The sequence below is a fragment of the Drosophila elegans genome, unplaced genomic scaffold (assembly GCF_018152505.1).
Source record: "Drosophila elegans isolate 14027-0461.03 unplaced genomic scaffold, ASM1815250v1 contig_814, whole genome shotgun sequence".
NCBI lineage: Eukaryota > Metazoa > Arthropoda > Insecta > Diptera > Drosophilidae > Drosophila > Drosophila elegans.
In genome coordinates, this window is record NW_024546167.1 from 16,608,990 (window position 1) to 16,623,768 (window position 14,779).

Sequence of the window (14,779 nt, forward strand, 5' to 3'; positions counted from 1 at the left end):
AAATTAATTTATTGCACAAAGCAGCTAAAATTTGGAATCAGCCAAGGGAATAATTAAATTTGGCAAAGTTTGGAGCTCTTTTCAAAAGCTGATTTAATATTTAATGTGACAGAATAAGATCAAAAACGTTATAATAATTGTTTAATTTCTGATATATAAGTACATGTTTTAATAACTTTTACCTATTTAAAATTTGTTATTTAAAATATCACAAAGTAAAAGCTTTCAACTTAATTTCAATGTTTTTGCTGATTTATTTTTGAATTGAAAATTGATTTTAAATTTAGAACCCATTTTGATTGATTTTTGTGCAATAAACACGGAAATGTGTTGAATACAAAAATGTCATGCTCTAAATAGCACAGAAATATTTGTTGTGCTTCCTAAACTGACTTTAATTGGTACTTTTATTCAGAGATTTAAAGACCACATCAGAATATTTTTGTTTTTGGGTGGGGCAAAGGGGGGAATGGGTGGTGTGTTGGGTGGATTAGTTGATTGCGTTCATTATTCGTTGGTCCTAAGGACTTTCTGCCCGATTCGAGGCTGGTGGCGAGGCCTGATGCTGGGGCACCTGGTAGGGACTGAATCGCTGCGGATAGTGGCTCAGCTGGGGCCTAGACCTCAAGTCCGGCGAGGCAGATCCGCACGAGGAGGTGGGCGTGGCTGGGGCGGGAGGGGCCACCGAAACGGGAGGCGGTGGCGTCCGATTGGCGCCCGCTGCTGCCAAGGCCAAGGCCGCCTGCTGATTGGCACTGGCCAGGAATCCGGCCGTCAGCTGTGGCCACTGCTGCTGCCACATGCCCAGCTGAAAGGCGCTGAGGTGGGGGGGCGGCGGAGGGGCAACCGATCGCTGATACAAGTGCGGCAGCAACATCTCCGTGTACGGCGATCTGCCGAACATCTGCAAATGCTGGCGGGCTTTTTCCAGGAGCGCCAAGGACGCGGCATCCGCCTCCTGAGGCGTCAACTGGGACATCAAGGGATCCGGAAAGAAACGCAGCGGAGCGGTTCTCATGTGCTGGTCAAAAAAGAACGCATCCATGGGATCTCTGAAAAAATGCCATAGAGAATGACAAAATATTATCTTTGGGAATGTGTTTATTAAATAAATAAATCAAAATAAGACCCATTAACCAGTATAAATAGACAAATTGTGGCAATCAATTTCAAATCTTTGAAAACAAATGTATAATAAAACGTTTAGTAATTATTTAGTAATTTACAATTGGTGAACAAAGACTTCAAATGGATTATTTGAATTTTTACTTAAATGAAATTCTCACGTTTAAATATTAATTAAACTCTAGTATTCATTTAGTAATTTACAATAAAAATGTCGAAACAAATACTTAAAAAACATGGTTTTTAATTAAATACGTTAATGAAATTCTCACGTTTAAATATGAAGTAATTATTTGGTAATTCAGAATTGAATTTAGAAACAAATTCTTATTATTTGTTTATTTGTATTTAAATTAAGCCGTTTAATATTGTAATTATAGTTCCAAATTTTGTTTTGTTGATGTTGATGGAATTCGGTCTCTAAAAGCCATTGGCACTCCATTAAGTTGGAGTTGCCGACATTTCTGTCTTAGGGAAGTTGGAGCTTGGAGATCTTGGACTGTCAGAACCCGATGAGCAACTTGTTGCTGCCGCCACTTCAGCCGGAGCAATAACATAATTACGTCGAAAGTAACTGCCAATTGCCGACACTAAACAACAGGAACAACAACACCAGCAACAACAGAAACAACAGCAACAAGAGCAACAAGAGCAACAAGAGCCCACATTCACTCATTATTTTCGTGTTTTCATTTCATGTACGAATCGGCATCAAAGTTAAAAGCGCCGATCTGTAATTTACGCCACTTAAGCCGCCGCCGTGCCGGCTACAACAGCAACATTGCTCTTGGTGTTGCTGCTGTTGCTGTTGCTGTTGCTGCTGTGCCCGCGTTGCTGCTGGCGGCAGAGCGTTTGCCGTCTTAATAGTCGCCGCCTTGCAACACTTTGAAGTCGCTGTCGAAAAAAGGGCAGCAGCCCTCAGCAAAGCTGCAAAAAGAAGTTGCCTTTTGGCCAGATCCTGATCCTGGAGTAGGGCAACATGTTGCCAGATGGGCACAAGAAACATGTTGCGTGCGGAAATGTTGCAACAAAGTTTTACTGAATGAGCAACGTTATTATCATTTGATTAAAATGACTTAATCCTTTTCTAGCAAAAAATATGCAGAAATTATAAGAAATATACTGAATTTCCAAGGAAAAAAAGAACACTGATTTCTTTATTTTTCTTAAAGCCTGCGTTCCGCAATCACACACATTCACATCCAGTCATATAATCATATAAGTTCGATCCGATTGATCGACGCTGCTGCACGTTGCAAACCAATTGAAGATGAAGAACCGGCTGAAATCGCCTTGCAGACTGGCACTTTCACACATTTTCGCTAATCAGCGGCAAGTTGGGCTACTGTATCGGCTTTACGGCTCAACAGGCCATCGTAAATTAGGCCATAAATCAGACATGACCCCATAAAAAAAGGCGAAACGGGGGCAACTACGGCTCCATGGGTGAGGGGAACTAACTATAGCACTTACCTATCAAAGTCGCTGAGACGCGACGAATCGCGAAATCCCTTCGCAAACGGATTCGAATCGATTTTCAGTTTCGTAATCAATTGATTCTGATAGGCCGTCACGGCCGTGAACACGGTCTCCGGGAAAACGAAGGTTTTATGGTCCATATCCTGCAGCTCCTTGGGATTGCCGGGCATGCTCTGGCCGTGGCTCAATCGCACCAAGTGGATCCTGGGCTGGTAGCGGTGCATTGAGTTCAGCACGACCTGAAATAATGAGATTCGGAACAAGGAGATTCCCTGAATGCGGATGCGGATTGTTTGTTGTGTGTGCCGGCCTTATAAAAAATGTACGTCCATAAAAAAGTAGTCGACGTTTGTTTTGACTGTCCTCGCAGCGTCTTCGTTTACTCCTTCACATCTCCCCACTCCCATCCCCATCCATATCCACAGCCTTTATGACCGTGATAAAAACGGTAGCAGGCTCGAAAATCCCAGAAATATATATGTGAACAGGGTCTTGAGCCCTGGTCTGCTCGTATTTGCCACCAAATTGCCAACAATTTTCATTCATTTTTGTACGCGCGCAATCCCACATTTGCATATTTGCATATGTGCATCCGTTGGCAACCCTGGCTGACCCCTTTTGACCTCGCCGACTCGGAAGACAATGGCAAGACGGCCGCCAGTTTATGTGTGTGTCTCTCGGCCTAAATTATTCACATGTGAGTCCTGAGATGACTGAAGTTTGGGCTACATTACATATGTTGAAGGAAGTTGGGGCTTTACTTAAAGGCGAGAATGCTTTTAATTTATTTTGTTTATAATAACTATATATAACTTTAATGTTTAGTTACAAAAAAATTAAACAAAGGCTGAACATTTTCATAACAAATAATAAAAACTCTTCGATTTCTTGGTTCTTTTTTTTTAACTGAATAAATTCTGACACAATTTATTTGGGACTTAGAACCGCAATAATAAAAAAGAATACTTATTCCTTTAAAACGTTCTTTTTATTTCACCCTCATGTTCTCTTCCATTTATTGCCTTATTGATTTTTCCAGCCTAGCTATCATTCCTCTCGTTTTTCCCGACTTTTCTTTTATCCTGCCAGACGCTTCAACTCACCTGTCCGCTCTTGTCCATCTCGTTGTTTGTCAACTTCACTTTTTCGAAGGAGACGACCTGTTTTCTTAGCGCCTCCGGACTGAGAGGACAATCCGGATGGGCGTAGATGCGGGCGGGGGGCGGTGGATCGGCTTTTCCGGCCACCAGCCACGAACTGCGATGATAGGCGTAACGGTAGCGCCGCGAATCCAGCGGTACGACGTCCAAAAGTACGGCATATCGGTCCGCCGGTTGAATTTGCCTCAGGGGACCCGAAAAACTCACTCTCACGGTGGGGAACATGCGCCTAAAATAAAATAAATATAAATTTAAAGTGTGCTTCAAAATGTTATCAACATCTACTGCTTTAAAAACTTTCAAATCCGTAAATTAAACTAAACTAAATTAAAAAGTAAATTAAAAAAAATATTACGGAAACTATCATAAGTTATATTATTTTATGATATATATTGCTTAAGGAACAGGTTTTTTGATTTAAATTTTGTATATAAAATGAGCAACATAGAATGTGTTTCTAAATATTTTATATGTCAAAATTTGTATATACATTAAAACATCTTTTTAAGAGCATCAAGGTGTTTGGGAAATGTAAGTTATTTCAGGGTAACCCACACAAAAAGAAGAATATCGTGAACTATTTTTTTATTGCCCGCCATTGTGTTGCTGCAACTAGAAACAAAACTAAAATAAGGTGGTGAGCTAGCAAGGTATGTAAATAAGACGCATATTTAATTTTATGACTTTTAGCACGTTTTTGACACATTTCCGCAAGCGATGTCGTCGTCCTGAACACGGGACCTTCACTCAGCGGGTGGGCGGGAAGGTGTGTGTACCGCCCCCGCCCACTTGCCACCCACTTACCACCCACCATCCACCCGCAAAGTCGTGTTTGTGGCCGCAGGTAAGTGTAAATGACGCTAATGACCCAACCCAGTTTTTTGTCATTTGTCTTGCCAAATGTATGAACCCGATATATACTGGGTGGGTTAATTATAATTGATTTGCTTTCAGTTGCTTTGGTAAGTTAATTGTGCAACATTTATTAAACAAAATTGTATTATTAGGGGCTATTTTTGGCCTTTCATTGCTTGGTGATGTTGTTCCTATTAAATAAAATACATGCAGAGGCTCTATAGACAAAGAAATATTGTCTTTCCCTATACAAATTGATCTGCTAAATATTTGTTTTGTACCTTTAAAGTATAGTTATACATTTGTAAAAAGTTTGGAATATCTTTCAAAATCAACTGGCACAAACAGCTATTTTTTGAATTACTAAAGTGTTAATATGAGCATTTCGGTAAAGAAAGGACTTTCATTGTCAAACACGCGAGTACAATTTGTACCTGTTTAAGTAGGTCTAATTGAAGATTTTCTTTCTAGTCCAATTTTCGCATTTCTCCTTCATCATTCACCCCACTTACAAGTCTTGTTTGTTGTTCATTTGTTTATTTGTCAGAGCTGTGTTTACAGCCCATTATTGTAAGGGGCGGCTCCAGTGTCACCATGATTGTTTTAGCCACCGACTAACTGTTGTGGCCGCGTATTTAGCGCAGTTACCGGGCCAAAACGAATCCGAATCCACACAGCCCGTAATTGTGATTTGTGTTGTAAACTACGAGTGCTTTTCAGCTGCACTCGCAGTTGCATGCCACAATTAGCACCATTGTAGCGGGCACTTAACGTGTTCCGCTTATCTCGATATCTGCACGGACTATGAACTACGGACTTGCATTCACGGACCCACTGAATATCCTCACTCGAGCCTGACCGCCAAAACTCAAGAACGGAAGCCACCAAACCGGAAGCTTCCATTTTGTTTCTACCCCCGAAACGAGTGTCCAAGAATTTGTTAAAGAAGCTCATGCAACAAATTACTTAGTGAAAAGAAATCTACAAGCTTGAAAATAAAAAACAACATTAAGTAAGTACATTAAAATAATAATTTTATTCAAATTTAAATTTATTATTTAAATTCATATGCCAGCCTATCGATTTTATAACTGATTACTAAATACACAATCGCATTTGTTTGTTTGTCTACAGAGAGAAGCTTTGATATTTCCTGTTAGTTGTAGTTTTTTATGGAATGTAGTATTTATTATTATTTTTTTTTAGGCCCAAGAATTTAGTTTATTTTTATTTAGAACTTATTTTTCTCAGTAAGGAACGAATTGTTAGCACTTTCTGTCGGCTTGACCGACCTGCTAATGTGAACCATAAATGTGTGAAAGTCGAGCAACTGCCACGCCCAGTCTTGATGGGCCATATCTAATGCCGCCCCCGCTTTTCTGTATGATTTTTTTTTTTTTTTGTTATTTTGTGGTGTTTTTGCTGCTAGGCGGAAATGTCGTAAATCATATTCCAGCATTTACATACATTTTACGAGTTGAAGAGCCGCCCGAGGGCAGGCAAAGCCAATGCGAAAGCAAAAGCCACTCCCCTGCCAACTTGGCTTTTTTTTTTTTTGGTTTCGTGGGGGGTTTCCCCAGCTCAGTTCGCCCGCTGGCCGAGCTTCTAAGTGTGGATTTTATGTATTTGTTTATGGGAAAATTAGGGAAATGGCTTTTACTCAGTTTTTCGGACCGCGGAGAGCGAAAGAGAGAGCGAGAGCTTAGGTGCCAAAGGTTACAATTATGAAGTTTACACACCATTTGCCATGGGGTGGCTTGGCTTTCAATTAGTTGGCTACGGACATGTAGGAACAGCAATTCATTATCAACACCTTTGTTACAGCAAATTAAGCCTCAAGGTCCAAAATTAATAAAATGCAAATTAGCCAGCAACTAAAAAGCAACCCCAAAAAAATGAAAGAAAAACAAAAAAAACGAGACAAGAAACCTATAACTTTGATCTTATCGCCAGCTGACAACACTCCCCCAGTTGACTATCTTTTATTAGTTGATTAATTCATAACTCAGCCCGTGCACCTTTCCTCCAAAAAGGGGATTAACTTGTTTCAATGCCTTGCCGACCATTTCAGCTGCCCCGAAATATTAATGAAGTTGTGGAAAATGTTGTTTAACGGAAAAAGAGAGCGAAATATCTTGGCCTGCAAGGGGTTGCACCATGAAAATTGCAATTGCCACGCATCCTCTGAAGTCAGGCTACTGTCCTTCCAATATCCTGCGGCGGCCGAGAACTCAAACACGGCTAATATGCGTGAAGCGTTTGTCGCAAAATATTGACAAACTCCGGGTATTTTCGAGGGGTCAACAAACAATTAGCCCGCCTGCCCGACTGCTGATTTTTGCCTCTTTTGTCTTTCGAAAATGCCAACCTCAAAACCGCTGACAGCGTGACAAAATCGCAAACCACGTGATATTTTATTTCAACAACCGCACGCACAAAGAAAACCATCCCAACCTGACCACGTAACAGGTAAAAAATTCTAACGCTCTCACTCTGACTTTGACTTTAACTTTAACTCTGACTCTGACTCCTTTTTGTTTTTCCCCTGGCTGTAAATCATCTGAAAAGTCTTCGTTTCCCACTTTTTCAAGTTTCAAATGTGTTGGCAATTTGCGGCAGTTTCTGGCTGTTTTTCACGGTTTCCTTCTGATGACAGCCACGCATGCGCATTTGCATGTGGAGTCGACATTTTCACAGCTGCCGAGGAGAATTGCCTTTCGAATGGGTAAAAAAGGCGAAAATGGGTATGTGTGATGGAAAGAAAAATAGCCAGTTACTACAGCTTACTGTAAAAAAAGCATATTAATAAGGTAACTCAATTGATTTAAAATTTTTAGGGGGTTAAAGATGGATTCGAGAATTTTGTTTAAGTTTTTTCAGCTTATAAAGAAGAACCTTTAAATTATTCTGTTATATTAATTTGTAAAATATTTAAAAAAAATTTGTAAATTGAAAACTTGATAGCAAATTAACATTATATTAGCACTTCAAGATAAGAATACATATATTTTCAATTTAAGTATACTTTAAAAAGTTTATTAATGGTATTTCGACAACAGCGTGTGGTACAATATGTATTTATTTTTTAAGTGTTTATTAATAAATAATATCATTTCTGAGTAAATATGGTAAAGAAATATTGTTTAATAAAAAAACTTTTGCAGTACATTTATTATTTTTACATTTATCATATTTGAACAGCGTTATTTGAGGACTTTGCTGTACACAAAACTACCAATTTCAATATGTTTTCCGTTTTCGAACTGTATTCGCCATGACAGACTGCACCGAGTCATGCTATCCAGTCAACCTCAGAGCTTAAGCCACCAGTCGTATATTTGAGCAATTTAAAATGTATCATTCACATAAAAAAGTCCCGCATTGCCACACCCACTTAGCCACCTGGCCCGCCCCTTTTTGGTGAACATGTTTAGCTAGCAAACGATGTGCTGACATAGATGGATATCGGGAATGAAAATTATTCTGCTGCTGTTTTTCACAGACTTTACTTTTTTTTTGCAATTGTGTTGCATGCGTCCGTCAAACCCGCACAAATGTAAATAAGTGTCGGCCGTTCATCGGTATCCTTTGACTAATTACAGGGCCAAAAAACAGAAACGCAAAAACACAAAAACACGAAGCACCAGGACAAATGTCCCGAAAGCCAAAGGACATGCAAATGCGTTGTTAGCGCGACAATCGGCAGCTATTACAATGCAATTTATACTTGCTGTGGATCTCGTGGATCTCGAACTGGGGGGCCAAAGAGTGGAAAACAACGGTGGGGCTGCGAAAGGAGTAAATTTGTTAATGTGTCGTAAATGCGCACAAAAGGACTGTTGACGGCCACCAAAGGGTTAAGCAACACCGAAGCCAAACAAACAAAAGTTGCCAAGCAAAAAAGAAAGAAAACGGTTGAAAAAATATGAAAAACATTAACACCCCATGTAAGTTTGAGAGTCGAGTATGAGATACCTTGTAGGCAAGTACAAATTGAGGACTTAATTACATACATTCATTCAAAGCAGTATTATATATTAAAATATTTGTAGTTATTGCTGTTGGCTAATTTTTAAAATTTAATTGCATGTATATATATAAAAATTTTTTTTTATTCTTTCAATAAATTTTGCATTGGAAATCATGTACAATTTCTAAAGATAAATATATTTTTTTAGTACCCTAAAAATGGAAATTATTGTACTCAATTTAGTTTTCATAGACTTACAAAAAAAAAATTGCTAATGAAATAACTCTGTCCCGATTTGAAATCTAATGACTTCCTAAACTAACAGTTTTCACATTATTAGTGCCAAAATTTATTTATACCTATCACAATGTTTTTTTTTAATCCTACCAAAGTTCCATCATGCCTGGATCTCCCCAGAAATAAAACCAGCCAAACCAAAACAAAATAATCAACAAACAAATGAAGGGAGATCCTAACTACTACCTAGCGACTAATGCGCATTTCGCATGTTATCGGGAAAAAAGAGAAAGGAAAAAACAAAACACAAAAAAAAAACAGCCAAAGTTCTTTGCCCCAAAATGTTATGTTTCATGTTCATGTTCATTTTCCCTTTTTTATTCGCATTTCAAAACCCCCTTTTTACCGCGCCACAACATTCGCACGAGAATCGAAAATATCGTCGAGCAATAATTCCTTCAACTTCTGGTGAGTTGAGAATGAAAAGTCGTTTAACCCGCTATTTTTATGTGAGAATGTGTGTCCGTGTTTTCTGGGGGGTATAATGGGTATAATATTTATTATTTTTTCAAGCCAAAACAGCTGACGAAATGGTCGTTGTTTTCTTCCGCTTCTGCTAATCGAAAATCGACGCAAATTACTTCGATGCCTTGTCAATCAAAATTTCTTGATGTAAATGAGGAACTAACCGAAAAGTTGTTGATATTTTCCAGTTAAGACGGAGGGGCGGTCAGGGGGCGTGGCCGAGAGCTTATAGACAACATGAGTTGGGAAATGGAAGTTGTGAGTTTGGATTTCCACGGGTGAAAGGCGCATTAAAGTTTTATTGATTGTGCTTTTCGTTCGAGGACTTTTCGTGGGCTTGATTGGTGGCCGATTGCCGGGGGTGGCATTATGGTTATGACCCGGACTGCCCCTGCCACTCCCCCTTTGTCGGCCACCGATCCACGCCTCTCTTTCACCGCCGGCAAATTGAATTCCAACGAATGTTTAATGAATTAAAATGCATGTTGCGAGGCTGAAAAACGAAATGTGATCGATTATCGGGAAATTTCTTTCAATAAGTGAACATGTCGATAAGTGAAGTTTTCAAATTGCTCGGAAATGTTTTGCTTAATTGGTTGGTCGAACTTTTAAGTGCAATAAGGAAGAGGTCATTATGGAAAGTGTACTCTTAATCAATAAAAAAAAGGATGGAATTGGATGAGATTTTGAACTTTATATAATTTAAATACGTTTAATGTAAATTGATATACATACATATATTAAATAAAAATTGTAACCCTAGTTAGACAACCATCACATATTCTTTGCCATGTGTATTTATCATTTTTTTATTATAAAGACAACATTTAAGTTTTTAAATGTACATCTCTCCTTGAATTAGTACTTTAAACCATTCTTTGTGGCATGAATGAATGCAACGCTTTTCCCTGTTTTTCCTTCTTTACCATCCCACTCACTTAGGCGTAAACCCCTTAATTTATGCATTTATGTTGCCGCCATGGCACTCACCTGCCCGATTTGGTAATGATCATTTCAGTGCCCAATTCATGGAACTTATCCCACAGCTCCTTGGTCTCCAGGTGGCACTGGACGGGCGTGAGATCGTCGCAATTGCACGAGCCCACTATCTTGGGCGTGGGCTGCTGTGGGCGTGGCAATCGCATGCAAAAAATACAACAAAATAAAAAGAAGGAAAGAATTAAGAGAAGATTTTAGTAGGATGCTTGAGGAGATGGGCTGCCATTTCTGCACACTTTGTTGTCAAGGTGTACACAAGTAAAAAAATTAAGTACTTGTAAAATTCAGAACTTAATATGATTAAATAAGTTTAATTAATAATAATGCTTTTTCTTGTCGAATAATTTAAGGAATTTACATATGCTTAAAGGTTCTAATAAACAAATTTGTACTAAGTTTTATTATAACATTTGGGCCTTTATATTGTTCCTTTTGATATTATAGGAAGTGATATGCATATATATCTCCTGGTGTAGCTTTACCTGGGCTGGCGATTCCTCTGGCGACAGGCGTTCGAGTTCCTCGGGACTTTGAGAGGGCGGGGGCGGTGGCGGAGAGGGCGTGGCAGCGGCTCCAACTGCGGCAGCAGAACGCCCTCGATGGCTGCTTGATTTGCAGTTGCTGTTGCTGTTGCCTGAGTTGTTGATGTTGCTATTGGTGTTGCTGTTGCTGTTGTTGCTTTGATGATTGTGATGTTGGCGTTGTTGCTTGTTTGCCGTTGCGTGGTGATGTGTCTGCTGCTTTTGTTGTAGCTGCTGCTGCTGTTGTAGTTGTTGTTGTTGCTGCTGCTGCTGTTGTTGCTGTGCAACACGCAATGCCTGACGCGCTTGCTGCTGCGCCTGCAATGCTGCCGCTGCAGCCGCTGCTGTTGCAGATGCTGCTGCTGCTGCTGCTGCTGTTGCCGTCGGCATTTCCGAGTCACTGCAGTCGACCACATCAACGTCAACATCATCGTCCGCATCCTGGCCTGAATAGCGCTCCACGGATGCGGGACCTACACGTTAAAAAAAAAAAATATTTCAAATAAATCAGATATTAAATAGCCATACCTTAAAGAAGTAAATTAAAAGGAACTCTAATTGATATATTTTATTTAAGGTTTTAATGGTCATAGATTTGCTTTAAAAATATAGTTTATAGAAATAGTTTATAGAAATTTTTTAAATATAAATATGTTCTGCTAAGTAAGCTTAAAGTAATTAAATTGGAATTGTATTACCTCATAGTAATTAATTCAAAGTATTTAACTACTATGAGCTTACATTTAAAACCATAATTTCTTTAAATATTTAGTCTTTCAATAGCCCCATAATAAAATGAACTTAATTATTTAACAGACCTTTGTTTTAAGTAATTTTAGACCCCAATTTTGTAAGTGTAAATAGAAAAGAGAGATATCAAAGTGGACGACGGTTAATGTGGGAGTTGCTGCTGGGGCTGCAACATGTTGCATGTTGTCGATGACGAGTCGCAACAGCAATTGCAACGAGAATCCAGTTCGCGACCAGATGCATTTTACAGATTACGCCAAAAATTCAATTATTTGCTCAAAATGCAATTTCGTATGTTAATTTCGCCTGCATTTGTGTGTGTTGGCATTGCCAATGCCAATTGCCAAAGGGGAGGGGGTTTCACACTAATGAATGCATCTGTTTGCGCTTCTGTCTCTACCCAATTATGGCATCTAAATAGTTTTGTATTCAGAGTACACATTCGATTATATATAAATGGTGTATCTGCGCTGCGCTTCTCATGTGCATTTCCCATTTTCATTCCCCTTCCCCTTCCCCTTCCCAACCCCCCGCGCATTCAAATAGGCTTTGATTATTTTATTGCCGCGCATTTGCCGCAATTATCAAGTCATCAACGTTGCATTGTCATCAATATATAATTTATATAGCAGAAAAAAGCGAGCAAAAAGTGCGGAAAATATAGAAATATAATGCAGCTGTGACACTTTTTCAAAGGGTGAGCAACAGAGGAAGACTAGAAAGTTACGATGCAAACGATTATATGAGTTTTTGCATCACAAAATATATATAGAGATTATTTTTTAGCTTATTAAGAAAACTCATATGTTTTGCATCTTGAAAACATTTAATTAAAAACTATATATTAATAAGATAAATAAATAAAGAGTATTTAAAATATAAAACAAAACCTCAATTTTTCGCTTCCTTGCAAGCAATTGAAATTTTTGTTTTACTACTTGAACTTGTTCTGGTAAATATATATTTTTCACGGTCAAGATTATTAGCGGTGTCTATAGTACACTTTTTTATTTACTTTTTCATTTTCCATTCCAATCAGTCTAAAATTGTTCTTATAAATAAAACATTGAATTGCTTATAAGCGCTTTTGCACGCTCTTTCATTCTGAATCATTTAGCAGCCTTTCCTGTTGGAATTCAAAACTTTATAAGCGATACGCTGATTATACCCCATCATATCGTAAAAAATTATAGCTAAAACACCAGACAAACCCGTAACTTGGGATAAGCATCAACATGTGCGATATGCTAAGTTTTTTATTCTTTTCAACCTTTGCCCATCACTTTTATTGAGCTCAATCAAATGAATATTGAATATGTTAATAGAGTGGAACTTGTTTGTAGTAAAAAGTTCAACTCAAATATAAGAGAGATTCATGAATGAAAAAAAGTATAATTCTATATGTATAGGCCTGTTGATATCTAACTTAAAATATGAAAGGATAAATAGTTAGAAGAGAATTACTATTAAAGTAGTATTAGCTAACGATTTAAGCCTTTGTTTATTATAGAAAAGTAATAAGCCTAAAATACATATTTATTTTGTTTTATAAAATTAAAGATACTTCTCTATCAACTCTTAAGCTGCCTTAAGACTACTAAATAAATAGGTAATTCTACATAGGTCAGTGAGTTTTAACTATGTTTGTATTTTACTATATTTATCAGGGCTTCTTCTACTCAAAGCCAGCCAAAAATGAAGCGATAAAATGGCTTGGCCATTTAATAAAAGCTGTCTATATTTAGTTTGGGGTATGGGGGGTTGGGTTTTGTGTTTTGGGATCGGAATCGAAATCGAACTTTACTCACTCAGACTCCGTTCCGAAGGTTCCCGGCTGCTGGGGGCGTTTCCGCCGCGCGCCATAATCGCCGCAATTGAGAAATCCGTGGCGAAGGAAATGTTGTGCTGATTGTGATTATGATTGTGATGGTTGTTCAGCGGATTGTGGTGGTGATGATGAGAATGAGAATGATGATGATGATGATGATGACTGCTGCCGTTGGCGATATTCGCCGCTGCCACCGCCGCTGCCGAAACGATTTGTTGCTGCAACTTCGACTTGAAGTTCTGCGTCGGCGAAGGCGAAGGCGTTTGCTGCGGTCTCGTATTCGCCGGCTGATTGCTCAAAAGCATTTTCGGGCTGAGATTTTCCGTAGCTCTGCTCCACGGATTTTTCCAAATTTATTTTCGACTATTTTATCCAAGGTTTTCAAGGGATTTTCCTTATGTTGGCAGGGATTTACCTTTTAGAAATTCTTTGAAATTCTTTGAAATTTTCTATTATCTTTATCTAAAGCTTTTCGTTCTATTGCAAAACATTGTTAAAATAATCGCAATTATTTATGGATATTAATTATTTTTGGTGTCCAAAATTCAACCCTTGGTTCGCATTTAATAATATTTTTATCCATCGTTTTGAATTTTCATTTGCCGACTTTTTGCTCCAAATAAGTTAATAATATTTATCACTTTTATGAGAATGTTTCAATGTTGTTTTTTAAATTGAATATATTTTTTTAGCCCCAGCACTTCAAGCAGTATTGTTTAATTTATAGATTTAACAATTTAATATTTTGAATTGTTTTATTTTATAAATAAATATTATTATAAAATGTTTGTAAAATATTTTGCAAATGTTTCCAAGTATATTTCTGGTACAACGTTTTTCGAAACACTTTGCCACTTTACGACTTTACACCCGTATTTGCGGGTCTCCGGTTTCCGTGCTTTCCGTACGTGTTTTTGCGTATTTCGTCGAGGTGGAAACGGGAAAGGAAATTCCGGAGCGCCGTCGCTGCTTCACAGTCACGCAGCTGACCATTGAATGAATCCCAATTCGCTTTTCGCCATGTAAACGCCAAAAGCGCCAAAGCCAAAGCCAAAAACCAAAAACAACAACGACATCATCGACAACAACAACATCAAAAAAGTACAAAAACGCAACGCAAAAATCAACAACAAATACGACGACGTCGGCAGCGACGTCGACTGCGACGCCGACTGACCCCCAAAACAGAAACAACAACAGCTGATGTTCCTTACGGCGAAAGGTTTTCAACACCACGTAACGTAACGTAACAAAACGTAACGCGTAACGTAATTCTCTCGCACTTCCACTTTTCCAGAGAACAAAAGACAAAATTCAAAACTTTCCTTAC

At 38.5% G+C, this 14,779-nt stretch overlaps 1 protein-coding gene and 1 long non-coding RNA gene across 4 annotated transcripts; one reads left to right on the top strand and one right to left on the bottom strand.

Moving 5' to 3' along the window:
* Positions 1–233: 233 nt before the first annotated feature.
* Positions 234–14,170, bottom strand: LOC108149520 (T-box protein H15). Of its 2 annotated transcripts, none has more exons than XM_017277149.2 (6): positions 13,430–14,170; positions 10,833–11,344; positions 10,342–10,472; positions 3,708–3,993; positions 2,599–2,843; positions 234–1,052 (listed from the first exon to the last, which is right to left on the bottom strand). In XM_017277149.2, exons 1-6 carry the CDS (start codon positions 13,752–13,754, stop codon positions 521–523), a joined length of 2,031 nt encoding a protein of 676 aa, XP_017132638.1. In that variant the 5' UTR covers positions 13,755–14,170; the 3' UTR covers positions 234–520. The 2 variants fall into 2 exon arrangements, with proteins under 2 accessions (XP_017132638.1, XP_017132637.1); XM_017277148.2 differs by having other exon boundaries at positions 10,342–10,475.
* On the top strand, positions 4,468–7,588 carry LOC121467876. 2 transcript variants are annotated; one of them, XR_005977895.1, is made up of 3 exons: positions 4,468–4,608; positions 5,167–7,088; positions 7,188–7,588. It is a non-coding gene; the product is annotated as an uncharacterized LOC121467876 (long non-coding RNA). The 2 variants fall into 2 exon arrangements; XR_005977896.1 differs by having other exon boundaries at positions 4,472–4,608; positions 5,167–5,631; positions 6,691–7,588.
* Positions 14,171–14,779: the final 609 nt, after the last annotated feature.